At 46.8% G+C, this 27,938-nt stretch overlaps 1 protein-coding gene across 1 annotated transcript in view; it reads right to left on the minus strand.

The window, feature by feature from the left end:
* The window catches only part of CDC42BPB (CDC42 binding protein kinase beta), a 709,648-nt gene that overhangs the window by 418,766 nt on the left and 262,944 nt on the right, over positions 1 to 27,938 (minus strand). Inside the window, exons 10-12 of the mRNA XM_078660224.1 lie at positions 25,108 to 25,274; positions 24,901 to 25,020; positions 173 to 306 (exon numbers count right to left, since the gene is read on the minus strand). Of these exons, the coding sequence (XP_078516350.1) occupies positions 173 to 306; positions 24,901 to 25,020; positions 25,108 to 25,274 (421 nt within the window). The remainder of the gene's footprint in view (positions 1 to 172; positions 307 to 24,900; positions 25,021 to 25,107; positions 25,275 to 27,938) is intronic.

Below are 27,938 nucleotides of genomic sequence, written 5' to 3' on the forward strand. Positions count from 1 at the left end.
TAAGGGTCTGTGTGCTTGTAGGGCATACACTAAGATGCCATACAGAAAAGATCAGACTGCAAGTATTACCATACAGCAAAACATTTTGTTTTTACCTGACCTATGAAAGGACGACAGTCACTAATGATAGTCAACTTAACAACATTAGCTCACAGTCGTATGTTTAACATACCTTATGAATATCATCTTTTTCTTGTTTCAGAGTTTTGCAATGCTTTTCAAGACCTTTAAGTTTAGTGCTTGAATCCTCATATTGTTGCCTAAGGGAAACTGTGTCTTCAAGTTGTCGTTCTAATCTATTTGAATCTAAAGAGAAAACAAAGACAGTTTATTTGCTCTGCATTTCAGTAAAGTCAAAAGCTGAGTGAGGTTTCATAAAAAACTCAATGGGTTTCTTAATTGTCAAATTACACAGACAAGGAAGGAGTTTCCGAATTGGCACTGCACATGATTAAAGCATAACATTTTGGTGCACTATGGCTTGTCGACAATGCACTGTGGCGAATAACACCAATGAAATGATATTACCACATAATGAAACTCACAATCAAATGAGAAACTGTATTTTGGCTTAGGGATTAAAATTGTGGAATACACAGAGCAAAGGGAAATAAAACGTACCTGTAAGATTGCATCCAATGCTTCATCCTAGCTGGACATTTAATGCTAAAAATATACCTGCCATACGATAATTGGATCAGCAACAAGGTTAAAGCAAGCTAAAGTGTATTAAGTTGAAATAATGTTCTTTAGTTGGATGTGCATAGTTCGATCCCGTTCTACAGATGTCATGAAAAACCATTAAATTTGATCTGACTAAGTGTTAAGGTGGCTAGTGGAAGAGGTGTGGCGCCGCGGCCAGGGCAACTGACTCCGGAATCTGGGGATCACGGTTCGATCCCCGGCGCCGGCGGCAGATTAGCCCAGCACCATGTGACTCTGGGCAATAGCTTGCTTAATCTTCCCGACGGCCCCCAGCGCCTAGAGACCCTAACGGGTGATTGTGCGCTTTACAAATGTGGATATTATTATTATTAAGGTCACATATCTGTGGTGAAGTTTGAAATAAGTCCCCCTGCTATTCTTACCCACAATGGTTTTTAATATCTATATGATATGCTCTCCTTTTAAATTTGATACTGTCTTAACTTGGATCAGTTTGCTGTATGAAATTTTAACATTTTATCCTATCAATTCACAGTATGTTAATGTCGAAAAACATGCTGTTTTATTGTGATCTGCTTTTATGACGCAAACTGTTGAATAAAGCTTTTTGGATTGGAAGTCGAAATAATGACTGGAACCCCAAAAAAGGACATTTTAGATGCCATTATTCTTCTTCGCATTCACTGTAGGAATTAACAAATCCAGTGTCAACAGACTAGTCTAGGATAATTATCAAAATAACCTCAAAGGGAAAGAGACTTTGATTTGGTGCCACTGTCAGAGAAGATGAATCAGTACAATCACAAGTTTTGAAAAATTTGAAAGCAATGCGTTCCAGAAAACATCTATTAACTACAAACTGAACACTCTTCCACAGCTCGGATACACAGCTATAATGCCCATTCAACAAACTCATGGAGTTAGAAAAACACTGAAGAACATAATATACACGTTCTAAACAAGGTTCCCTGTAGACACGGGGAAATGATTCATGGCAGTAAAGTTCTTTAAAAATAAAATGGAGGACATCAACAACTCGTTGAGCAATGAAACAACGGCAATTCCAGTGGTATTGATGGTGATCAAGATGCCTTGGTTGAAAAAGAAAATAACCCTGTAAGTGTTCTCAAGGGGTCTCAGTAATCACTTGCAAGATGTACTGTTTTGTCATTGACATTTGGGCACTGCTCTTCGACTAACAGTAGTCATGCAGCCCTTTTTATAATTTGTCCAACTAGTTGAGAGCAGTGGTGGCTGATAATTTTAGCAGGGAGGGGGGTGGACAGGACACACACTCACTCACATCAATGCCTTCACACTGGTGCGTACCAAACACATCCCTTCACAACACTTGCACATATTCAAACATACACGCACAAAATATAACAAATATATATATATATATCTATATATATATCAAGCTCCGTCCGCGGAGCGAAACGCGTCAGGGAGGACACTTGCTCTTGCACTGTTGCTAAATAAATATGGATTGCTGGCACTTGAATTAGTGTGATGGCTTGTTTGCTGTTTTCAACTCGAAAAACATTGACTATTGGAGAGGAGGTCTGCGCCTGTTGAAACCGCTACCAGAGGCGGTCAGTATGTATGTGTATGTGTGTGTATATATATATATATATACATATATATATATATATATATATATATGTATGTATATATATATATATATATATGTATGTATGTATGTATGTCCTGGGACCTCCGAGACAGAGCTGCAGCAGGTAGGTGTGATGTGATTTATTATATATATATATATATATATATATATATATATATATATATATATAAATCACACCTACCTGCTGCAGCTCTGTCTGTGTATATATATATATATATATATATATATATATATATATATATATAATAAATCACACCTACCTGCTGCAGCTCTGTCTCGGAGGTCCCAGGAACGTTGGGACTGCTGACTTCTCTCATTGCCTTGACCGTAGGTCAACCAATGGGGGAAGGCAGCAGTCCCTATCTTGTCACAGAGGGGGATGGGATCAGTGAGAGTTGCTGACCCCACTCCACTCTGTGATGAGGTGTCACTGATTGACACTCTGCCCTGGGCACTTCAGGACTTAAAACTGAAGTGCCCAAGTCTGAGTCAATTAGTGACGCTCCAAGAGTGAGAAAGCCTCAAGTTGCTTTCCCAGGCTGAAGAGAACACACCTACAGGAGCTGTGACATCTTCAGCTCGTCAGAGTTCAGCTCCTGCGCATGTCTAACTCCTAGCTGTGACCTAAACAAGAAGAGTGTTTGTTATACTGACCTTTGCTCAGCCTGACAGGCACTATTCATGTTGGAAAAAAGTGAGTGGGGGTGGCCCCTACATCCCTTAGGATGGGCTGCAGCTGGTTGAAAGCCTGAGCATGCATGCATGTCTGGAAGAATTTGTGGTTGAAGGGTGGCAGAGATGGAAACGTATTAATGTTGTGCGTGATGATACCTAGAGTATCCAAAGTCATGAATATGGATTCTTTGCTTGAGCCTGCGTCTGCAAAGTAATATGTAAGATATAAAAGTCACCTTTATAACTACCCGGTGATGGAAAAAAGCACAAATATGCGTATCTGATAACAGCACTCAGATGTTTCCAAATGAACTGTGCATGTAAAACTGTTTCTTTAGGCGAGGGTTACTTTAACAGGCAAAGAAGGAGTTGCTCGAAATGGATTGTTGTGTTAAGATTGAATTGGATGGTGGAATCGATGGAACAATTAATAGGATTAGGTATCTTCCATTCTTCCTGTGATCAGCTTGTTCTGAGCACAGCCAATCGGAGATGATTAAGGAGGAAAAGTTGACCGTATGAGTCGCACATATTAAGCTCTAGGAACCCGAGCAGGTATATGGATTATTTCGAAGTCAAAAGTATTAAGATGTAGGCTTGTGCCAGGTAGTGATGAGAGAAATCTAATGTCAGCAACTCGCCGAGAAGCAGGATCCAATGTGTGAGGAACAGTGTGATGGCTGAGGAACCTGGCCAGGATGGCAGCCAACTTCATCCCTGATTGGTTGGCAGTGCTCAGGGTTAGTTTATGCGTATATGTCACAAAAAAAATTGTCCCAAAACTTAGCGGGTATTCTCCAATCAACTAAGCTTTATGAAGCACTATTGAGAGAGTATACATCCCCAGTAGGGCTAATTGTTTAGAAGAAGACAATTAGCAGAAATGTTACACCTTCCTATGTAGCAATAATATATCACTGGATCCAAAATCAACTATCACAGTGTAAGTAAATGTTCATCAACCAGGTGGGATAATACTTTCCTTCTTGGAATGTAAACATTTTTCATGACAACTAGCAAATTTTACATTCTGTGGCAGGAATGAAAGTGTGGATTTGTGCTTTACCAAAGCTTGCTCACCACCAGAGAGGATGCATATGTCACTGATAAAAAATAAACTTCTTAAAAGTAAAATGTGAGAAAAAATTGACGTACTTTTTGATGTCTTTCAGCATGCTACCTAGCATTAAATCTCTTTCAATGTCATGGCCCCTCTGACCAAATGTGCACCAAATTTAGTAATATCTATACCTTCTTCCTGTATGATCCACCTAGCCAGAGGCAGTTGCAGAAATGGTACAACAGGATTCCTAAAAGCAAGATCTCCACTCTATGGTCACCTTATAATCGAAAGGCAAACCATTGCATACAGCATATGGCAATTCAGAAAATAGACAGGAAACCATATTTATTGGACTAAGTAATTCTTCATATTACCCCCTAGCAGTGTCAACATTATACCATCTAAGTCCAAAGCACATGTGTGTCATACTACTCACAAGAAATCAGGTAAGGGAGCATAGCTAGCTCTCCCAGACAACAACTTTCTTGAAAGATCTTAAGTTGGGATCCATTTTAAAATCAGGAAGATAATTTTATTTGAGATATCTGCCTCTGGCAAACTGAGAATCTAATACTCCTGATCAGTTTAGACACCAGTAGATTCTCTCCACTGGAATTCCTGCCAAAGGCGGATGACCTGCTAAATCAGTTAAATTAGAAAAACCCGACTGTCCGGCATGCTATACCCTTGTTGGAAAATATTCAACGATTTTATAAAAAAGTTTATGGCTGATAATAGGGGATTGATATACTTTTCCACACCAAATATGGCATTTTTTCCTAGCATAAATGGACCACTTGATGGTGCTGTCATGATGCTCCATGAGGAATGAAGCCTGCTGTATTATTTCCCGGGTTGTTGGCAAGTACCAGAGATTCAGCACGCCAGGAGTCAGACCACATCAGCTTGTATCAACAGGTTAGTTTACCCTCAGTATTAGTTCTAGCAGCATCCAACTTGTGCTGCTAAATTATGTATTATAATAAATACAAGGAATGCATGTCTGAACTCTCCACTCCAATCCTGAAAGATGGCATCCAATAGAGCTACTTCTGTATCTAGTCCTTAACTAAAGAGGGTCGCTAAGAACAATTGTTACTTACCTGTAAACAGGTGGTTCTTGGGAGTCTCAGGGTAAATAAAATAGCAATTATATATATATATATATATATATATATGTACCAACATAAAACCTGAAATATGTAATAGAAAAAAGGCATAAAAAGCCTACACATATTTCTACATAGGAATGCATGGAAAAGGAAAAGGAAAAAACCATTTGCAGCCTATCATTGTCATTATGTTGGTCCAAACCACAGCCAATCAGGCGCCAGCAACTCTCTAGAACCTTCTCCTCAGAGCTCGGCACCTCAGATTTTCGTAGCACAAGAGTGACCACAGAGTCTATGAGGAGAAGAGAGCCTCTGAGGGGAGGAGGGTGGGTCGCATGTGAATCTATGAAAGACACCAATACTGGAGAACCACCTGTTTACAGGTAAGTAACAATTGTTCTTCTCCAGTATTAGGGTGTCTTTCATAGATTCACATGCTTGAATACAGAATAGAAAGCAGTAATATCCGAAGAAAACTTCCCAGCATGATACACATGCATAGACTTATAAAACCAAATATGTCTATAGTCATGCAAGACATACAGTAATAAGGTAAACCATAATGGAGGAGGGAAGACAGAGGCTCACCTTATTGAAAAAGATAGCGAAGCATAGCCTGTCCCACTGCAGTGTCTGCTTTGTTAATGGTACCCAGGCAGTAGTGTTTCGTAAACATGTGCCTACTTGACCACATCGGTACAAAAGGGGGTGGTGATGGATCAAACCCAGATCTTTTGACTGGGTGTGAGTGTTTGATTGGTTCAGATGCTCCGTCCATCACCACCCCCTTTTTGTACCGCTTTGGCCGCCATAAGTGTGGCAGGGTATGCTCAGACGTGAGTCCCTTGCTCACTTTGCCACTGGATTCAAGCAAGCCGGGCTAAAGACGGCTGTAATGTCAGAAACCGGTCCTCGGAAGCTTGTTTCCGGTCCAGGGAAGGCATGGCTTGGCAGTTCGGGCTGGACTGTTCCCATGAGGCACAGGGTCAGACTGATTTGCATATAGCCATGTCTGAACTGGGGTGGCAGAGTGGGCTAAAGAACGGTAATGGATCAAACCAAGATCTTTTGACTGGGTGTGAGTGTTTGATTGGTTCAGATGCTCCGTCCATCATCACCCCCTTTTGTACCGCTTTGGCCGCCATAAGTGTGGCAGGGTATGCTCAGACGCGAGTCCCTTGCTCACTTTGCCACTGGATTCAAGCAAGCCGGGCTGAAGACGGCTGGAATGCCAGAAACCGGTCGTCGGAAGCTTGTTTCCGGTCCAGGGAAGGCATGGCTTGGCAGTTCGGGCTGGACTGTTCCCATGAGGCACAGGGTCAGACTGATTTGCATATAGCCATGTCTGAACTGGGGTAGCAGAGTGGGCTAAAGAACGGTGATGGATCAAACCCAGATCTTTTGACTGGGTGTGAGTGTTTGATTGGTTCAGATGCTCTGTCCATCACCACCCCCTTTTGTACTACTTGACCACATGGCTGCTCTGCAGATCTGATGCAGCGGCACACTGGCAAACAGGGCAGTTGAAGACGACATCGCCCTGGTAGAATGGATCCTCACTGAAGACTGTAGAGGCTTGCCTGCCTGTTGATGACAGAAAGCAATGGCCGAGGAAACCCCACGAGCAATTGTAGGTTTGGGAACCGGACGCCCTAGTGGAAACGTCCATAAGCTATGAAGATGGCAAATGTCAGCAGCTGCATAAATCCATCTAGCTATGGTGTGTTTAGACACTGCTTGTCCTTGCCGTATATTTCCATAGGCAATAAACAGTTGATCGGATTTGAGAATGACAGAGGTCCTTTGCAAATAGAATTTTAAAACAACTTCTGATGTCAAGGGCAAGTAATGCCCTCTCCGCAGGGGATTGCGGATTAAGAAAAAACTTCTTTAAGATAAGTGGTTCATTCAGGTGAAAATCCGAAGGGACCTTAGGCATAAACTTTGGGTTTGTACGTAGCACCACAGAATTGGCACGTGAATTGTAAGAAAGGTGAATTGACAGTGAGAGCTTGAACATCACAGACTGTTCTAGATGAAGTTAATGCTAGCAAAGAGAAAAAACGTTGGATGTTAGGAATTTGAAAAACATCCTGAAAATTGGCTCAAATGGGTGGCGCATGAGCTGCGCTAATACTACATTAAAATGCCATGATGGAGGCGGACGACGTACAGGAGGAAACATTCTGAGTAGTCCCTTAAAGAACTGTTGCATTCTTGAAGAATAAAGAGAGATGGACCCATCCTGACGTTACCTTGAAATGGCTGCCAAAAAGACCTTCAACGTTGCATGAGATAAGCCTGATCTTGCCAGGTGCAAGAAAAAAGGTCATATCTGGTCCGGCGTTGCAAGAAATGGGTGAACCCCAGCAGATTAACACCAAATGCAGATTTTTTTTTTTGATTTTTTTTTTAAAGACTGAAGTCTTTATTTTAGTAGGTGCTCTCGCGTAAGCCAGTACCTCCTTACAATCCGCCGAGATAGTCAGATGAGCTAATTCAAGGTGCTCAGGCGCCAAGCTGCTAATTTTAGAATAGCCGGATCGGATGGCAAATTTGAACATTCTGAAGGGAGAGGAGATTTGGAATTGGTCGAAACTGTATTGGATCGTACTCTGAGAGGAGAAGTTCGGAGAACCAGTATTGGCGAGGCCACCTGTGGGCGATGAGAATCAAACGACACGGCTTGTTCTTCATCTTACGGAGAACTCTCGGAACCAACGGTATCGGAGGAAAGGCGTAAGCATATATTTGAGACCAGTTTATCGAAAAACACCTTCCCCTGTGAGTCCCTGTGGGGATGCCAGCTTGCAAAGAAACAGGCATTAGCTGTTTTTTTTTTTTTCCGCAAAGAGGTCCAGATCGGGATGATCCCACTGCTGGCAGATTCGATCCGCCGTTGGCTGACGCAGTTCCTATTCGTGGTTGGACACCTGTTGACCTGCTGAGGGTGTCCGCCAGCACATTAGCAACTCCCGGCACACGAACAGCCAAGAGTTTGATCCTGTGCCATATTGCCCAAGCCCATATCTCTTTCTGAGATAGAAGAACCAACCTCGTTCTCCCCTGTTTGCTTGAGTAAGGTATACTTGAAGTATTGTCTGTGCAAACCAATACTGTGGCCCCTTGAATGATAACACGAAAGGATTTGAGGGCTAAGAAGATGGCACCTAGCTCTAGCCGATTGATGTGCCAAGCCTTTTGTTGAGGGTTCCATTCCCTGCTGACCTTCAGCCCTCTAAGATATGCTCCCCAACCCTCGAAGGGATGCGTCTGTGGTGATTGTGTAATGTGGCGCTTCTTGAAGGAATAACGCACACCCCTTCTACAAATTTCTTTCTTGGACCCACCAAACAAAAAGGCCTCTTGCATCCGAGGATTGATTTGAATGAGATCTTCGAAGGAACTGGAGACCTGCAACCAACGTAGAAGAACCACCAAGTGGGAGATGCAGGCCCGTCGTTCGTGAGAGACAAACACCTTTGCTAGGTTTGTATTGATTGATGCTCCGAGAAACGTTGATATCTGAGCTAGTACTAGTTGGGACTTGTCATGATTTATTGAAAATCAGGTTTTGAAACAGTGACTGACAAGTCTGGGTGTGCTGGACTGCTTGTAAATAAGAGTGAGCTCTTATTATACAGTTGTCTCAGCAATGATACATTTTTATGCCTTGCAGACGTAGATAGGCTGCCACTGGTGCCAGGATGTACGTAAAGACACGTGAAACTGACCTAAATCCAAGAGGTAGGACTTCAATTGAATAAGTTCTGTAAGTAAGTAAGTAAGTAAGATATCTTTATTCGATTGTTTACATAAAACAATCATAAAAGTACATTGCATAAACATTTATCCACACAGTAGAAAAGAGGAATAAAAAAGGTGGTATCATAGCGGACATAACACTATCATAAAAACAGAATTGTGGTTAAAAGAGATAAAAATGCAGTAGAAATATAGGTACATTCAGCAGCAACAATTGTTTAACCATCCATGCTTTTTCTATGTTTGACTGCAAGTTTTAAAAAGCTACATACAAACATAGTACATTCACTGTTTAGCAATTGGAGGTGATAAAGTGCAGGTCTGAATTGTACAAAGTTCAACTGTTTAAGTAAAGGTTTTAAAAACAAAATACGAGGGAGTGTATAATACTGACAAAAAAATAAAAAGTGTGCCAGGTCTTGCGGAGACTTATTGTCGCAGCCGCAAGCTGGCAACACTTGTCCTCTATGTGCCCCACTTGGTACAGCTAGCAACAAATGGAACATGTTAAATCGAAACCTTGTTAGAAAGAAGCGATCATATCCAGACAGAGGCCAAGCCAGGTAAGGTTCCATGTGTGGACAGGTTTTTGTTAAAACATACTGTCTCACACTACTTTTCTTGTGCTCACTCTCCTCCCTCGCCATATACCTGGATAACATAAAGGTGTTCTTTACAAATGTTACATCAGATTTGTTTATTTTCTCAGGGGCTAGGAAGAGATCCGGTCGACCTAGTTCAAAAAGCCATCTTCTAACATATTTTAACCACGGGATCTTAAGTCTCCCATCCCACTCTAATGCCTCTTGAAGGATGTTCCTAGTAAGGGGTATGTCTGTGTTAAGCCAGCTATTTAGCCAGCATAACAGGGGATTCACAGCTAGCTTGTCACTTAGATATGGAGTACCAAGTTCCTCATGAACAGAGAAGTTTGCTGATCCCCTAGGCAGCCTTAAGACCTGCTTTAAAAAGTTGTTCTCAGTAACTTCAAGGGCATCTAGGGATTCTGACCCCCATATTTCACTCCCATAGCATGCGATGGCAGTACTTTTGGCTTGATATAGCTTCAGAACAGCAGCCACCGGGCTATTGCCCATTTTTTTGGAAAAATCCAATATTGCTGCATTTGCACGCACTACCTCACCCTTTTTCTTTTGAATTGCTGGTGCCCAGGTTAATTTATGGTCAAAAAGGACACCAAGATACGAAAAAGTCTTGGTAGTCGGTATTTTATCGCCATTGACAGAGTGAGAGTATGTCTTTTTGGGAGTTAAACCTGTCATCATTGTAAAGGATTTCGAGTTATTGATGCTCAGGCCTCGGGAGTTCATGAATATGTAGAAAGAGTAACAAGGTTTGGAGACCGATCGCCGTTCTAGATATTAAGACGGCGTCGTCCGCGTATAGCAGGACGGGCACGCCCTTCTTTCCGATATACGGATAGTCTATACCAGTTGTTAGTAGGTGCTCCTCCAGTTCATTAATGTAGAGGTTAAAAAGAAAGGGGGCTAGGATGCACCCCTGTCTAACGCCCCGGTTTATCCTGAAATCCCTGGTGACCTTCATATCATGGGTATAACGGACATTTGCTCTAGTGTCCGAGTGGAGGTCAGCAAGAAAATTGACCAAGTTTTGCTCCACTCCCATTTTTTGCAGGACCTCCCATAGCCTGCCTCTGTCTACACAGTCAAAGGCGGACGATAAATCCATAAAGGCCATATGGATGGTCCCTTTTCTTGCTATGGTGTATTTACTATTTATTAGATACAGGTTCAGACATTGAGATATCGTAGAGTGGCCTGGTCTGAACCCGTATTGTATTGGTGACAGTATGTTGTTTTCATTGGCCCATGCTATCAGTCTGTTTAAAATGACGCCCCCCACCACCTTTGCAACTGAGTTGATCAGTGATATGGGTCTGTAGCATGTTGCACTGCCACGATCGCCCTTCTTAAATACTGGGACTATAGTCGAGGACCCCCAAGATTTTGGGCAACCAATCATGATTCCAGCGTTTATGACTGCGGTGATAACTGGTGCCCATAGAAGAGTATTTGATTTAAATAAATCGGGCGGTATGCCATCAGGGCCAGGTGCTTTGTTACTAGTTAAACCCTTAATCCCCTTTTCTACTTCCCCCACTGTAAAACACAACAAATCTTCATCAGAAGTTTTAAAAACAAAGTCCGCTTGTGGTACATCACTTTTAAAGATTGTGCTGTAATGTGATATCCACTCTTCCTCGGGAATGTTAGTTCCAAGCGTAGGATTACTAGGGTCATCAAACATAGGCTTGTTTATGATAGCCCAAAACTTAGAACTATTACCCAGAATTGCAGGGTCGCATAGAGATTCCCAAATGCCTGCTTTCACTTCTTTTTTCCGAGCTGCCAGGACTGTCTTGTATTTAAGTCTCAGAGATTTTATAAGAACAGGATCTCTTGGAGTAGCCTTAAGTGATTTGAGGGCTAAGAAGATGGCACCTAGCTCTAGCCGATTGATGTGCCAAGCCTTTTGTTGAGGGTTCCATTCCCTGCTGACCTTCAGCCCTTGAAGATATGCTCCCCAACCCTCGAAGGGATGCGTCTGTGGTGATTGTGTAATGTGGCGCTTCTTGAAGGAATAACGCACACCTCTTCTACAAATTTCTTTCTTTGACCCACCAAACAAAAAGGCCTCTTGCATCCGAGGATTGATTTGAATGAGATCTTCAAAGGAACTGGAGACCTGCAACCAACGTAGAAGAACCACCAAGTGGGAGATGCAGGCCCGTCGTTCGTGAGAGACAAACACCTTTGCTAGGTTTGTATTGATTGATGCTCCGAGAAACGTTGATATCTGAGCTAGTACTAGTTGGGACTTGTCATGATTTATTGAAAATCAGGTTTTGAAACAGTGACTGACAAGTCTGGGTGTGCTGGACTGCTTGTAAATAAGAGCGAGCTCTTATTATACAGTTGTCTCAGCAATGATACATTTTTATGCCTTGCAGACGTAGATAGGCTGCCACTGGTGCCAGGATGTACGTAAAGACACGTGAAACGGACCTAAATCCAAGAGGTAGGACTTCAATTGAATAAGTTCTGTACCTATTGTAAAGCGTAGCCACTTCCTAACTTAGGAAGGATTGGCACATGAAAATAGACATCCTGGAGGTGGAGAGTAGTTATAAAGTCGTTCTGGCATAAGAACTTTAGGATTTTGTTGAGGGACAACATTTGTAAAGTTTGCGCAAAGAACTAAAATCATGCGCTACTTTCCTCATTTGCTTGTTGATGAGGAACTGAGAGTAAACCCAAACGCTGTTGGAGATCCGGAACCACTCCGACAGTCCCTGTTTTTATCCATATAGACACTTGTGCAAACGACACCCGTAGATTAGAAGGAGGAGGTCCCTTTGGAGGTGTAGAAAGAGGGAAATTTGACAAATTTTAAAGTGTGCCCTTGGGCATGACGTTTAAAAACCCAACGGTCCTCTGTCACCTTTGACCAATTGGAGTAAAGTGAGATATTAGATCTCTGACGTTTTTGGAGGGAATAAAGGTGTGTTCCCGGTAATCCATGGTTTCTTAGAAGAGTTGCCTCGGCTGTACGATGATTGTCTATGTAGGACCTGTTGGTACTGTGCCTATGCGACTGCGTTTGATTTGAGTAACGCAGTTGGTTCTGATTGTAGGAGCCAATACTGGATGGAACTCCCTTGAAACAAAGGACGTGGAGCTACGTCCTCGGCACCACGAAAAGGCTGCGATTCTATATCCTGAAGGTGCGGGCAGTATCTGTGTCCTTTAAGATGGTCTGCAGTGCCTCATCAACATGCTGGCCAGAAGGGATCCTCAATCAAAAGAACAAGTGAAGTATTGAAGTCTGAACCTCCTTGCGAAAGACGTAGCATTGAAGCAAAATTGTCTTTCCTCGACTGCCTCTATAGCGAGCTGTGGACAACCTGTACACGCAATGTCCGCTTCACAGTGTATCATTTCTGATGCACTTCTCTCTCACTCCTGCAGGATCTTCAAAGCGTGAGGCTTGGAGGATTCTGGAATAAGTGCTACTGGCGCCAACATGTCAGAACACATCTGGCGGCATACCTGCCCAACTGGCTTGCAAGATAATCGCTGTGCCGCCTGAGTAATGACTGAGTCAGGGTAGGCTGAATAGTGGGGAGCTTCACATTTCTTGTCGAGGCGTGGGAAAACAAACCGCCGGCACAGAGTTTGGCCTCTGCAAGAGTCTAACACCTTCTTGCTAAATAAAGTCTATTAGAGGAACTGAACGAACTTGTTTCTGTGGTTTCCCCAGGACGAGGGGAAAAGGGAAAAATGATTTGCCGCTCTCTTCATGAGGAGGGGAAAACCTCCAATATTCACCAGAGGTGAATGCAATAGAGCTCCAGTTTTTAGAAGAAGATATAAAGGCAGGAGTAAAAAGCCATCACGCCATCACGTGGATGTAGCAGAAAGCTGCAGTCGACGAGATAAATCGTCTACCCAAAACACATTGTGCATAAAAGTCAACAGTGTATGAAACCAACTGTCGACGGGCTCAATCGTCGATGAATCCAACAGTTGACAGGGTCATCCGTCAACGAAGTCAACTGGCGTCGAAGCTGAATGTTGACAGAGCTCAGCGTCTACAGAGCTCACCGTCTACAGAGCTCACCGTCTACAGAGCTCAGCGTCTACAGAGCTCAGCGTCTACAGAGCTCAGCGTCTACAGAGCTCAGCGTCTACGGAGCTCAGCGTCTACGGAGCTCAGCGTCTACGGAGCTCAGCGTCTACGGAGCTCAGCGTCTACGGAGCTCAGCGTCTACGGAGCTCAGCGTCTACGGAGCTCAGCGTCTACGGAGCTCACCGTCTACGGAGCTCACCGTCGACGTGCCTACCGTCGACATGCCTACCGTCGACGTGCCTACCGTCGACGTGCCTACCGTCGACGAGGCCACCGTCGACGAGGCCACCGTCGACGAGGCCACCGTCGACGAGGCCACCGTCGACGCGGCCACCGTCGACGCGCCTACCGTCGACGCGCCTACCGTCGACGCGCCTACCGTCGACGCGCCTACCGTCGACGCGCCTACCGTCGACGCGCCTACCGTCGACGGGCCTATTGTTGACGAGCCTACCGTCGACGAGGCCAACTGCTACGAGCCTGTAGTCGACAAGAGGGCACTGTCCTCACTGTCGTTGACGCATGCTGGAGGCGTAGTCGTTGCAGAGCAACAGTGACGGCAAAGATTGTCGTCAGAGGGTACATAGACCATATCGTCGACAAGCTGGCGTAGAAAAGTGCGCAGAGTGAGTCTAGACGCCCGAGAGTAAATCTACTGGGCGTAAATGTGGGAGGCAGACTCAAAGAAGGCCAGAGACCCCTTAATTGTGATGTTACTTCAGCTGGTGAAGTAGAGGAGAAGCATTACTTAAAACCTTAATGAGCAGGACAAACAAAAAAATTCCTCCCACATCAGAAGGGGGGTACAGTCTAAGCACAAGAACAACCCCTTCTCCTCTTACCATGTCAGAGACAAGCAGAGTGTTTCCATATACTCTTCATGAGGGTTCACAGGAAAAGGTCACAGCTTCCTACAAGTGACACAGGGTCTGAACGTAGACTTCATGTAAGAAGACATTACAAAATTGTGAAATTAAGAAGAAAAAAATTGAAGAAAATTGAAAAAAATTGAAGAAAACTGAGCAGAGCTCAGGGAGACTCCCTTCACGCGAAGTGCGGTAGAAAATCTGAGGTGCTGAGCTCTGAGGAGAAGGTTCTAGAGGGTTGCTGGCGCCTGATTGGCTGTGGTTTGGACCAACATAATGACAATGATAGGCTGCAAATGGTTTTTTCCTTTTCCATGTATTCCTATGTAGAAATGTGTGTAGGCTTTTTATGCCATTTTTCTATTACATATTTCAGGTTTTATGTTGTTATATATATATATATATTATATTATTGCGATTTTATTTACCGTGGGACTCCCACTCCGACGACGGGGGATATTCAAGCATGTGAATCTATGAAAGACACCCTAATACTGGAGAACCAAACATTCAGCATCAATGCAAAGGGTTTCACAGCACAATGGTCCTTTTGGATGATCACTCACTCAGTCACTGAAGTCTCTCAGAAACTAAAAGCTGCATTCAGAAATTGCAATAAACTAGCCTAGTAGTTACTGTGTGGCCACCAAAGTCTCCCTGTACAGACATAAGTGCTAAAATAGTTAACCAGATGTATGAAATGCTTGGCTGCTGTGCAGCTTAATTGGATGTTATTTCATCGCTAAGACCTGGACCAACCTCAACAGATTGCAACTTCTGTCCACATTTTGGGAAGTACCACACCGCAAACGACCCCAAAAATGCCAGATATTTGGTAAGCAATAGGAATTCATCTTAGAACTATCTGTCTTCTGTAGACACATTACCAGAGGAGACACACCAGTCTAACCTGCAAGCATTTAACTATAACATATCTGGGGCACACTCAAAAATAGCATGACTATTTTAGGCCTTCATGTGTTTTAAACACCAATTGACCTCCATAAGGCAGGTCTATCTCTGCTGAGCCGAGTCCTTTTGAATGTGCTGCATTTTTAAACTCTTATGGGCTGATAATGTAGTGGTCCTGAAATAATCAATTGAGTGAAAGGTCCAATCAAGCCCAATATTTAAGCCAGATGAGCAATTCCATCAGTTCTGCTTTTCAGAACCTTCATTAGCTCCTTGATTAACTCAATTTTGACTATGTAAGTTACATGATTGCATACACCAAATATATGCAGAAGATTATGAGCTTCAAGGTCCTCCTGGGCTCCGAGTCTGTTTGGTCAAATTGGCAAGGAATCACAGAGTCTTCAGAATGTCCACCACCAAAATGACTTGCATTTTCAAGACTTTATAATCCTGAGATAGGAAGCTTATTTGGTCAATGCAGATGATTATGCCCAGCGCCCAGATCCAGAGTGCTACAGAGGATATGGGTTGAAACTCCTGCCCAGGTCTATGCTTGGCTCTTGAACCTGAGTTGTGGGGACGTGCCTTCATGCCTGTTCTCGTTTTCAGTTGCTCCCTGTTTTTTACGTTAGGCTGGGCACCACAACAAGGCCTTCTCAAAGGCTCATTCCTACTCATTTTAGGATCAATTATGTGCGGCACTCTGGTCTGCATAAGAGGTCTTTCACCCCTACCATGTGTGGGAAGTGGGGTCTCAATCGTCATGACAGTACATTTATTGTATCTCTAACCAAAGGTAATGTGTGCTGTGGAGCTGGGCTTAAATAAAATGCCTTTTGCAACCCCTCTAAGCCATCATTTTGAGGTTGTGGCCCCTGTTTCTGCTAGGCCTCTGCAAGCAATGGAGTGTCCTCACTCCCCATTAGTTAACTCATGACTCGAATGTCATCTACCCTCCAGGTAAGAGGTGAATCAGGCCAAAACAGAGTAAGCTTGTGTTGAAGCATACCAATTGGTTTTACAGATGCAAAAACAGCTCACGATCTTTACAAGCAATTATCAATAGCCTTGGATAATCCCTCTCCTACGGTGTAAGGTGTGCTCTTGTATGAAAGCATACCCTTAACACCTAGGTGGGCCATTTAGTGCCAGATTAACAAGATATTTACATTTGGTAATACTCTATCTGTAGATAATTAATGCATGGTGAAGGTGTGAACGGACACCCATGTAGTAGCCTGGCAGATGGCCAAGGCGTAGCACATCTTAATGTAAAGAATGATCCATCTGAATAAGGTCCATTTCTGGACTTCTTTTCCTTTCTTAGCACCACAGGACCCACAAAACGTAAGCCTTGCACTTGGTGCTCCTTGGTCCAATCGATATAAAAGTTGTGAAACTTTCTGGGGTCCAACCGGTGAATTCACTTAACAAAAATTGATCCTACCTTCCTTCCTATAATGCTTTAATATAGCTTTATCCTCCTGTCCTCGAAATAATTTTCAATATTTGTATTGTGACCCTCACACTTCCTATTGGTGTCATGCTTCAATATCAGGCCGCACCCTAGTCCCTAAAGAACAAGTTACTTACCTTCGGTAACGATATATCTGTAAGAAACAGTAGTTAGTATTAGATTCCTTACCTTAGAATATCCCCAGGCGTCAGTCTGGATCCGGAAACTTTTGCGTAGCAGTACCCCTGCGCGTCGGTAGGCGTCGTCTGCAGGCGTCCCCTGCGGCTCCGCGTCCGTCGTTGGCGTCGTGCTCCGTGATGACGTCGCTGGAGTATATAGACGCCGCCTCCGCGCGCTGACGTCAGTTCTTTGCACACAGCTTTTCCGCGCCAGAACACGCAGAGCCATGTAAGAACCAACACTGGTGCCATGCGAAACTAGGGCCCTGAAGGGGATGACCTTAACCCTATGTATCAGTTCGCAGAACGGGGAGGATGGGTGGGGCGGTAAGGAATCTAATACTAACTACTGTTTCTTACAGATATATTGTTACCGAAGGTAAGTAACTTGTTCATCTGAAAGAAATAGGTTAGTATTAGATTCCTTACCTTAGAATAGATACCCCAGCAATACCAACCCCGGTGGTGGGTCTGCGAACCAATACAGCTTACACCAGAAAGTCCTGGAGGACAGAACGGCCAAAGAAGCCATCCCTCCGGACTTGACTGTCCAGGCAGTAGTGCCTTGCAAACGTGTGCAGCGAGGCCCACGTAGCTGCCTGACAAATGTCCTGCAAGGGGACTCCTCGGCCCAGGGCAGTAGTAGCCGCCGTGGCCCGAGTGGAATGGGCCCTCAGCCCAACAGGAGGCTCCTTCCGAGCCAAAGAGTAGCACGCTTTGATGCACAGGACGACCCACCGAGAGATGGTCCGCTTATGCACCGCCCTTCCCTTCTTCGCACCCACGTAGCCAACAAACAGTTGGTCATCCACCCGGAACTGGCGAGTGCGATCCATATAAAATGAAAGTGCACGTTTTGGGTCCAGACGATGGAGCCGCTCTTCATCCTTTGAAGGATGCGGAGGCGGGAAGAAGGAGGGTAAGGTGATGGACTGCCCGATGTGAAAAGCAGAGACTACTTTGGGCAGGAAAGAAGGTCTAGTTCTCAGAACCACCTTGTCTGGATGAATGGACATGAAAGGAGGTTTGACAGGAAGAGCCTGGAGCTCACTCACTCTCCTGGCAGAGGTGATGGCAACCAGGAAGGCCGTCTTTAAAGTCAGGAGACGGAGAGGACAGGAATGAAGTGGCTCAAAGGGAGCACACATCAAGAAGGTCAGAACCAGGTTCAAGTCCCACTGAGGCATCACAAACGGAACAGGTGGATACATGTGCGTGATGCCTTTCAAGAATCTCGTTACAATAGGGGACTTGAACAAAAGAAGGTTGATCAGGCAGCCTTAGAAAGGCCGAAAGGGCAGTAGCCCTTGATAGTGCCCAGAGCAGAGCCCTGCTGGGCAAGAGAGAGAAGAAAGAGGAGAACCTCGGAGAGAGGGGCAGAAAGAGGGTCCACAGCCTTTGCTGTGCACCATGCCACAAATCTGTTCCACCGGCAGGCGTATACCGACTTTGTGGAGGGACGCCTGGCTGCCAGAATCACATCACAAACTTCAGGAGGCAAGTCAAATGGCCTCAACTGTCGCCGCTCAATCTCCACGCATGGAGGTGGAGACTGGACAGGTTCGGGTGGAGGACCGTCCCCTGCTGCTGCGACAGAAGGTCCTCCCGAAGGGGCAGGCGGATCGAGGGACCGACTGACATGCTGAGTAGCTCGGGATACCAGTACCTTCGAGCCCAGTCCGGAGCCACAAGGATAACTTGGGCCCGGTCGCGCCTGATCTTCTTCAGCACTCTGGGCAGAAGTGGTATAGGCGGAAAGGCGTACAACAGACCGCAACTCCACGCGCGCCGAAAGGCGTCGCCGTGCGAGTGCCGTCTTGGAAACTCCAATGCGCAGAACTGATGACATTGCGCGTTCTCTTCTGTGGCGAATAGATCTAACCAAGGCTCTCCCCATTTCAGAATGAGGCCTTGCGCCACGTCCGAGTTCAGACGCCATTCGTGATCCACCGAGCACCGACGGCAGAGTTCGTCCGCCCTGGCGTTCAGAGAACCTGCCAGGTGTTGAACCGCCAGAGTCACGCTCTGACGTTCCAGCCATTGCCAGAGACGCAGAGCCTCCTGGCAAAGGGTCCACGACCCCACCCCGCCCTGCTTGTTGCAGTACCACATGGCGGTGGTGTTGTCCGTGAACACCTGCACCACACTCCCGTTGACAAAAGGGAGGTATGCCTTCAGTGCTAGACGGATCGCCCGCAGCTCCAACAGGTTTATATGGAGCCGGGACTCCGCCGGAGACCAGATGCCTCTGATCTCCGCCTCTCCCAAGTGGCCTCCCCAGCCCTGGAGGGACGCGTCCGTCACAACCACGTGCTCCGGTTGGGAAAGGGAGAGGAATCTGCCTCTGACCCAATCGCGGTCCGTAAGCCACCACTGCAGTTGTCTCGCAGTGCCCTCCGAGATCAAGACATGGTCGGACAAGTTGCCCTGATGCTGGGCCCACTGAAACTTCAGGTCCCACTGCAGAGCCCGCATCCGCCACCGGGCGTGATGCACCAGAAGGATGCAGGAAGCCATCAGCCCCAGCAGCCGCAGCGTCAACCTGACCGAAACCCGGGACAACGGCTGAAAGATGGGAATCAAAGCCTGTATATCCCGGACTCGCCGTTCCGGAGGATAAACCCGAAACTGCGCCGAGTCGAGAACCGCTCCGATGAAAAGGAGCTTTTGAGAGGGACACAGGTGTGATTTCGGCACATTGATGGAAAACCCCAGCTCGTGCAAGAGGTCTGCCATCATCTGAAGGTGGTGGACGACTGTCTGGGGCGAGCCCGCCTTCAACAACCAGTCGTCCAGGTAGGGGAAGACTGAGACCCCCAACCGGCGCAGATGGGCTGCGACCACCGCCAACACCTTTGTGAAAACCCGTGGGGCGCTGGTAAGGCCGAATGGGAGCGCGATAAACTGAAAGTGCTCGTGGCCTACCGTGAACCGCAGGTAACGCCGGTGGGCCGGCAGGACGGGGATGTGAAAATACGCATCCTGCAAGTCCAACGCTACCATCCAGTCTAGCGGGTCTAGAGCAGCCAAGACCTGAGCCAAAGTCAACATCTTGAACTTCTCCTTCCGGAGGAAGCCGTTGACGTTCCGTAGATCCAAGATAGGACGTAGGCCCCCTTTGTCCTTCTTGGGCACCAGAAAGTAGTGGGAATAGCAACCACATCCTACTTCTGGCCCAGGAACGCGCTCGATGGACCCCTTGGCCAAGAGGGCCGTAACTTACTCCTGCAGAAGTGTCAAGTGGTCCCCCGACACACGGTGGTTCTGCGGTGGCATGGCTGGAGGAGTGGTCTCGAAGGGGAGGGAGTAGCCCCTTCGGACGAGCTGCAGCACCCACCTGTCCGATGTTATCGTGCGCCAGTGGGAGAGGTGATGGCGAACCCTGCCGCCCACCGGCGTCACATGGGCCTGAAAGCACGGACTAGGAGGATTTAGAGGCGGATGCTGCGGGGGGAGGTGTGGTCTGACTTCGCCGCTGTCCCCGACCGCCACCACGGCGGTTCCCACGGCCGCCGCCGCGTTGAGAAGTCTGTTGCGGCGCGTGGCTGGCAGCACGTGTGGGACCGCCCCTTCCGTGGCCACGAAAGGAGCGAAACGAACCTGTTTGCTGGCGCTGGGTCGAGAGACCCAAGGACTTGGCTGTGACCCTGGAGTCCTTGAAGCGTTCCAGCGCGTGGTCCGCTTTGTCGCCAAACAGGCGACTGCCATCAAACGGCATGTCCATCAATGCAGACTGGACATCTGCCGAGAAATTGGCGGATCTCAGCCAGGCGTGGCAACGAATCGCCACCGTCGTGGACATCGCCCTGCCCAGAGAGTCGGTCGTATCAAGACCACACCGTGTGGAGTATCTTGCTGCATCTCGGCCTTCAATCATAGCCTTGCCGAGCTTAGCCCGTACCTCCTGCGGGCATTCAGGCAGCAGTTCCGCGACCGTATCCCACAGAGAGTGGGTGTAGCGGCCTAAGAGGCACGCGGTCTTGCAAGACCGCAGTCCCAGACTCAGGGACGAAAAGACCTTCTTACCATACTGGTCGTACCTCTTAGATTCCCGGTCGGGCGGGGCCGACGGGAATGCGGTCTGGGAAGTCGAGGCCTGGATCACCAGGCTCCCAGGGGTGGGATGGGTGGACAAGAACTTTGGGTCATCCGTACACGGACGGTGGCGTCTGGCCACGTTCCTATCAACAGGCGAACCTGAAGCGGGCCTGGACCACGTGCCCAAAAGAACGTCAGTTAAGGCCTCATTGAACGGCAGCAGTGGCTCCTGTGGGCATGACTGCGGTTTGAGTACCTCAGTGAGGATGTTAGTCCTCACGGCCGCGACGGGGAGCTCAAGGTGTAAGGCCTTGGCAGCCCTCATCAACACCACTGAGTAAGCTGCCCCCTCCTCCGTAGCCACGGTAGGAGGCGAGACAAAGCCAGGGTTGGGGGAGTCATCCAGACCACTGGCGTCACCCAAGTCACCTGTCCAGTCCACATCGTACTGACACTCGCGGGTCAGAGGGTCCTCAGACCCCTCCCACTCCTCTCCGCAATCTACATCCTCACCATATTCGGAGTCAACAATGTAGACCGGCTCCCCGGGGTCAACAGGCCCCATCGGCGTCGGACTCGGCATCGGGCGACGCCGGTTCGACTCCGCGGCCGGAGTCAGAGAGGGAATGGGGGCGGTGCCGCCCGGAGCCGGCGTCGGAGACCCGGCGCGGGGGCGGGGGCGGCGCCGTGGGTTGCCCCGATGGAATCGGCGCCGGAGAGGCCGGTTGACCAGCCGGCGTCGACCCTGAAGGTCCCTGCGGCGCCGGGGCCGGAGCCGTCGGGGCCGGAGCACCCGACGGCGTCGAGGCAGGAGCACCCGACCGCTAGGACCCCCGGACGGGACCACCGGGCCCGCAGGCGCCGTAGGCCCCGCCGGAGGAGACAGTGCCCTCATGGCCATGAGGAACGCCTCTATCTCCTCGGGCGACGCGCCCTGCCCAGGGACCGCAGGATATGGAGCAGTCCGCGTCGGCGACTCACGCGGAGCCGCGGGGGTGGGGCCACCCGAACCCCCGGGCCGCGTCGGGGGGGAGTCGGGGGTACGATGACGACGCCCCGACTTCTTGTGCTTCCTACCTGAGGAACCAGAGGAATGGTGATGACTCCCGGAGCGCTCGTGACGGCTCCGCGACCGCTCCCTCGATCGCTCCCTAGAACTCCGTCCGGACCGGGACCGCTCTCGACGCGGGGCCGACACCCGGAGCTCGAGTAGCTTGCGGGACCGCTCCCGTCTAGCTTTAGTCGTCAAGGCCCGGCAATCGACACAGTCGTCCACGGCGTGGTCGGGGCCCAGGCACCGGAGGCAGAGTCGGTGATGATCCGTGACTGACATCGTGCGGTCACAGTCGTCACAGTTCTTAAAACCGGGCATCCTACCGGCACCGTACGAAGAATCAAGGATTCACAGAAAAACTTTGGTCAAAGACCGGAGTACTGCTCTTCGGATCTGCGCTAACTGGCGCGGAAAAAAGAAGAACTGACGTCAGCGCGCGGAGGCGGCGTCTATATACTCCAGCGACGTCATCACGGCGCACGACGCCAACGACGGACGCGGAGCCGCAGGGGACGCCTGCAGACGACGCCTACCGACGCGCAGGGGTACTGCTACGCAAAAGTTTCCGGATCCAGACTGACGCCTGGGGATATTCTAAGGTAAGGAATCTAATACTAACCTGTTTCTTTCATATCTCCAGGGTGGGCTCAACCATATCTCAGGGACACCTTTAAATATTGTTCTAATACTAATCGAGATTACAAATATTAAAATAAAAAATACCTAGTGGTCGGCCCGATTTCCCTTTATTTTGGGTGCCACTGGTAGGATTAAAATGTGTGCTAATTAGTTGGGGAATGTAAGGGGAGGGTTACGACCCAGGTACTCTAATACTGTGTTGAGATGTTGTAGTCCTTCACTACCCCAACAGGGTTGTGTGCTTTCATCAGGACTATTTTTATTTGAACCCCATTTGTTTTAAGTGATAATGTCACTATCCAGTTTGTGCTGTCAGGTCTGTCACCATCTGTTCCAGTGGCAATCAGTGGCTTCATCTAAGGACCACCCATAGCCAAGAGTTAATGCATCTATAACCACTCAGAGCTCCAACTGGGGTAGGGAAAAAGGCCTACCACAAGTAAGGTTGGAATCCTTCTTCTACCACTGGAGGTGCTAAGCCACCTCGTCGAACCCACAGGTGTTCTCCGTGAGGCATCCCATGCGAGGAGCACATTGAAGACCGATGATCTACTACATAGCCAGTATGTGACAAAAGGCATAGATCATGAGGAGATACTAGGCCAGGAGACCAAAAAGCCTCAGAACAATCAGGCATAACACAGGACTGAACCCAAAGAAAATGTTACTTACTTTCTGTAAAAATATTTTTGGTGGATACTCTTCCTGCAGATTCCCCACCTCTTGAGTTCCCCGGACCCAGACTGGTCCAGAAAACCTTCCTCCATATCTCCATGGCCTTACCCCTGACAGAAGCAGGGTGTTAGCCATGCTTGACTCCGGGAGTGACATGCCGGTGATGGGATGAGACTGACATCAGACCAAGTATGTTGTGCACAACTTTGAACGTTATTATGTTGGTGGATAATGATCCATCAAGCTTGGAGATTGGAGGCATCAGTGAGAAATATGCAAGGAGATCGAGTATCCACCAGAAATACTGTTATCAAATAGATGTTACTTTTTCTTCAGATAGATACTTCTACCTGCAGATTCCTCACCTCCTAAATAGATTCCCAAGGAATACCCAGGCCTAGAATGATAGTTATACCATTAAGGCCTTTAGTATAGATCTGGTGAAATGCCTATCCCTCCTCACCTCTGAATCAAGACAACGGTGTGTGGTAAAGATGAAAAAGTATAACCAGTGGCTGCGCTGCAGATGTCACCTACTGGCACGCCCCCAAGCTAAGTAAGACTTTGAGGACTTGGCTCTTGTGGAGAGCACTCTGATGCCCTCGTTTGGTCCTGCTTGTGGACACATCACATCACATCACATCAAAGTCGTACTGTCTGTCAAAATCTGCTCTGAACAGAAGTGAAGAAAAGGGAGAAATGCCTGATCACTAGGAAAATCGCCCTCAGTTTGAGCAGGTTAATGTGGAGACATTCCTTTTCTGCAGACCATAGACCTCGGATCTCCAATTACATCAGGTGAGTCCCCCTACCCTAGGGTGGAGGCATCTGTCACTAACGTGGCCATGGCTGGAAGAGGTTGAAAGGTCATTGTCCTAATAGGCAAGCTGAAATAATTGATGGGGAACGACCTTTACAACGCAACTTTTACGACGAAGTACCATTACAACGCATTCAAACTCCGGGGGGGTAAGTGTTGGATAGAGTAGGGGTAAAAATTACTATTCCAAAATAAATATAATACATTAAAAATTAATTAAAAAAATTAAATTATAATTAAAAAAAACCTTAAAATTATTTATAAATGTTATAATTATTTAAAATAAATTAATTTATATTAAAAAAAATTAAATACTTACCTTACCTATACTTAGTTGTAATGGCATGCGTTGTAAAAGCACCTACGTTGTAATGCCATGCGTTGTAATGGAATGCGTTGTAATGGCACCTGCGGGGTAAAAGGTGCGTTGTAATGGCATGCGTTGTGAATGCATGCGTTGTAACGTCATACATCCATAATTGATTCTCTTCCTAAAGGCAAAATGATTCTTCAGAAGTCTCAGGTACAGAAGGTTTGCAAAGTCTTGTATGTTCAGGTAAATCGGGTCCAAGACTATGCTTTCAACATCAACAAAAGGATTTTCTTTCCAAGGTGCTTGTTGAGGGCATCTAATTGAGATAGAGAGGTTTCTGAAAAGAAGAGAAAATACCTGATATTTTGTTCTTCAATCGCTCTATTTCCTCAGTTAACTTTTTCATCTCTTTATCCCGGGTCAGAGTTCCTGTTGAGCGAGGAGTGCCGTGAAGAGATTGAACGGTCTGTGTGGATTCTAGGGATAAATGTAAACAGAATGACATTTGGCAATATAAACAACAGGTGCATGGTGAAAGATGCTAAAGTATATGCTATATCTTACCCTGAAGTTTTCGGTTCAACTCGAGTTTTTCTTGCTCAAGTCTTCGAATCCTCCGCTCATAAGCCTCTATCTGCAGACTATTTTCCAACCCTCGCTGGACATCCTCATTTTGGGTTCCAACTTTTGAATGTGCTACAGTCCGTAAAGACCCTCGATCAGAAAAACAGCTGGAAAATAAGAAATAACATATTTCTAAGCACTGTACCTAAACTGCAACAACATGTAACATTCTTTACTTGGGACTCAGACTGCATAATGGTTTAAGTAACTCTTAAATGTCAAGATGTCAATAGAAAAGCTATGATCGCTGAAATGATTTCTCATGAAACCTCTAAATGAACAAGTTACTTACCTTCATTAGTGCCTTTTGTTATACTATGTTAGTTTGTTTAATGCACTTATCACCCGCGAGGATATCCAGGCGCTGAGCAGGTGAGTAAGACAAGCCTATACCCGGATGAACCTTTGATGTACCGCGGGGTTAGTTAAAAAGCCAGCTCTTCAGTTTCTTGTGGAATTCGAGAAGCAAAGAGGAAGCCCTGATGTGTTGGAGTAGGTCGTTCAAGGTCTTAGCAGCGACTTATGAAAATTAACAACCTCCAGTTCAGCTCTGGTGGAGGACAGAGGTGGGAGCGAGTAAGAGTGATGCTGAGCACAGTTGTCTGGTGGGTTTGTAGAAGGAGGTGGTTAATGTAGACAGGTCCTATGTTGTGAAAAGCCTTAATTAAATGTGTGGGTGAGAAGCTTGAACTGACTGCGTCTCTGGATGGGGAGCCAATGAATCTCCCCGAGATGAGGCGAGATGTGGGGACAGCGAAGAAGACAAAGAGCAGTCTGGCAGCCTTTTCAATGGTCTGGAGTCTGTGTATGAGGTGGGTTGAGATTCAAGTGTAGAGTGAGTTGTCATAGTTGAGTGTGCTAATGAGGGCTGGTGTGACAGTGCGTATGGTGGTCTGGGTGAGCCACTTGAAGAGCTTAAGCAACATTCAAAGGATGAGGAAACATGAGGAGGTGATGGCGTGGATCTGCAATGCCATGGTGAGTTTGTTGACCAGAATGAGTCCTAGGTTTCTGGCGTGATCAGATGGGATAGATGTGGATTCTACTTCCATGGGCCACCAGGAGGAATCTTAGGGTAAGCTCTTGTTCCCGAAGATCAGCAATTCCGTTTTGCCGATGTTGAGCTTCAGGCAGTCCTCTTTCAACCAGTCCGCTACGTCATGCAGTTTAGAGAAGCTGTTCTTGGTGGTGGTTGCGCTGGTGTTGTCCGTCCAGGAAAGGGTATGTCGTCAGCGTAGGAGATCATGTTGTTACCATGGGTTCTGATGTTTGCGAACGGTTTCATGTATATATTGATGAAAGCTGAACTGAGTAATGATCATTGTCGGACCACGCAGATGTAGTAGTAGTAGTAGTATAGCTTTATTTCGATACGGTACATATCATAAAAGCAGTACAAAAAGTAAAATCATTACAAAGGTGCATAATATAAAATACCGTAGGGAATCATAATAGACATTAATACATAAATACACATTTAAACAATCCTTGCAAATGTTTACACTAGTATCTAAAAACAGGTCACAGAAGGGAAGACATTATTGAATCAGTAGCTTTTTTGCAGATCTTATGCGCCATGCCCAGCCAAGAAATTTTGCCATGCAGCATGCAAAAAATGGGCGAGCATCAGAGCGCAATATACGTAGTGCTTCTAAGTGTGATCTTGTTCCCAGACTTCTGCACAAGGGCTTTAACCATTTCAATCTAGGGGCTGCATAAGCACTACACTCAAACAGAAGGTGGGCGTCAGACTCAACCCTTAAGTCACAAAATGGACAAAATGGGACCGTTTGAAAGGGAGGATTCCAAGAGGAAGTAAACAATCCTAAGGGGAGAACACCCACCCTAAATTTGAAGTAGAGTGATCTGTCTCCAGAACTGTGGATTAGGTCCAAATAAGGTTCCCTGGAGGGGAAATCTTTAACTAATAAAAATTGGGCAGCAGATTTGCAAAGGTTGGAGTTACGCATTCTGTTATTTTTTACCCACAGCCAGTAGGCATTCTTTAGAAGCAGCTTGGGGGGTGCTGTTTTATTGGCCCAAGCATCTCCCAATCCCAGCTCATAGAGCAATCGTTTTACCTCCCTAAACCAGGGTATCTTGTTACAACCTGGGAGGGACAACAGATCTTTCAGGGCGTCAGCGTAACTACACAATTCTGGGACATTCCATACCCGGGACCAAAGAAGCAGAGGGCGCAGTTTTGCTTGCTCGCAAATTGGGCGAGTGCCTGCATCCAGCAAGAGGGGGATTGTAGGAGTGCTGTGGGGTAGCCTCATCAGATCTTTATGGAAGTTGTTTTCCATCTTTGCCAACGTGTCGACTCTCTGCGTACCCCACAGTTCAGCGCCATATAATGCTGCGCTTACAACCCTTGCTCTGTAGATATCTAGCACTGCCCCGATTGGTTTCAATGAGGAGGCTCGTTGTTCCTTGAGCAAAACACCCGTGACCCTTTTGTGCATCAGGAACATCTTTTGGTGGTGTGCCTTCCAACTCATTGAGTCACACAAGCGAATTCCCAAGTAGTCAAATTCTTTGACTCTCTCCAGGGGGGTGGAGTCTAAAACAGGTGGGGCGACGGATTTCTTGGGGGGATTAAGGACAAGGAATTTGGTCTTGCTTATATTTATAGCTAAACCCCTGCTATCACAGAAGGATTTAAAGCTAGAAAGCAATTTCTGGATGCCTGCTGGAGATTTCGAGATCAGGAGGGTGTCATCCGCAAACAGGAGCGTTGGGATCTTTCTGCCCGCCAGGGTAGGCGCATC

Source organism: Lissotriton helveticus, chromosome 9 (assembly GCF_964261635.1).
Source record: "Lissotriton helveticus chromosome 9, aLisHel1.1, whole genome shotgun sequence".
NCBI lineage: Eukaryota > Metazoa > Chordata > Amphibia > Caudata > Salamandridae > Lissotriton > Lissotriton helveticus.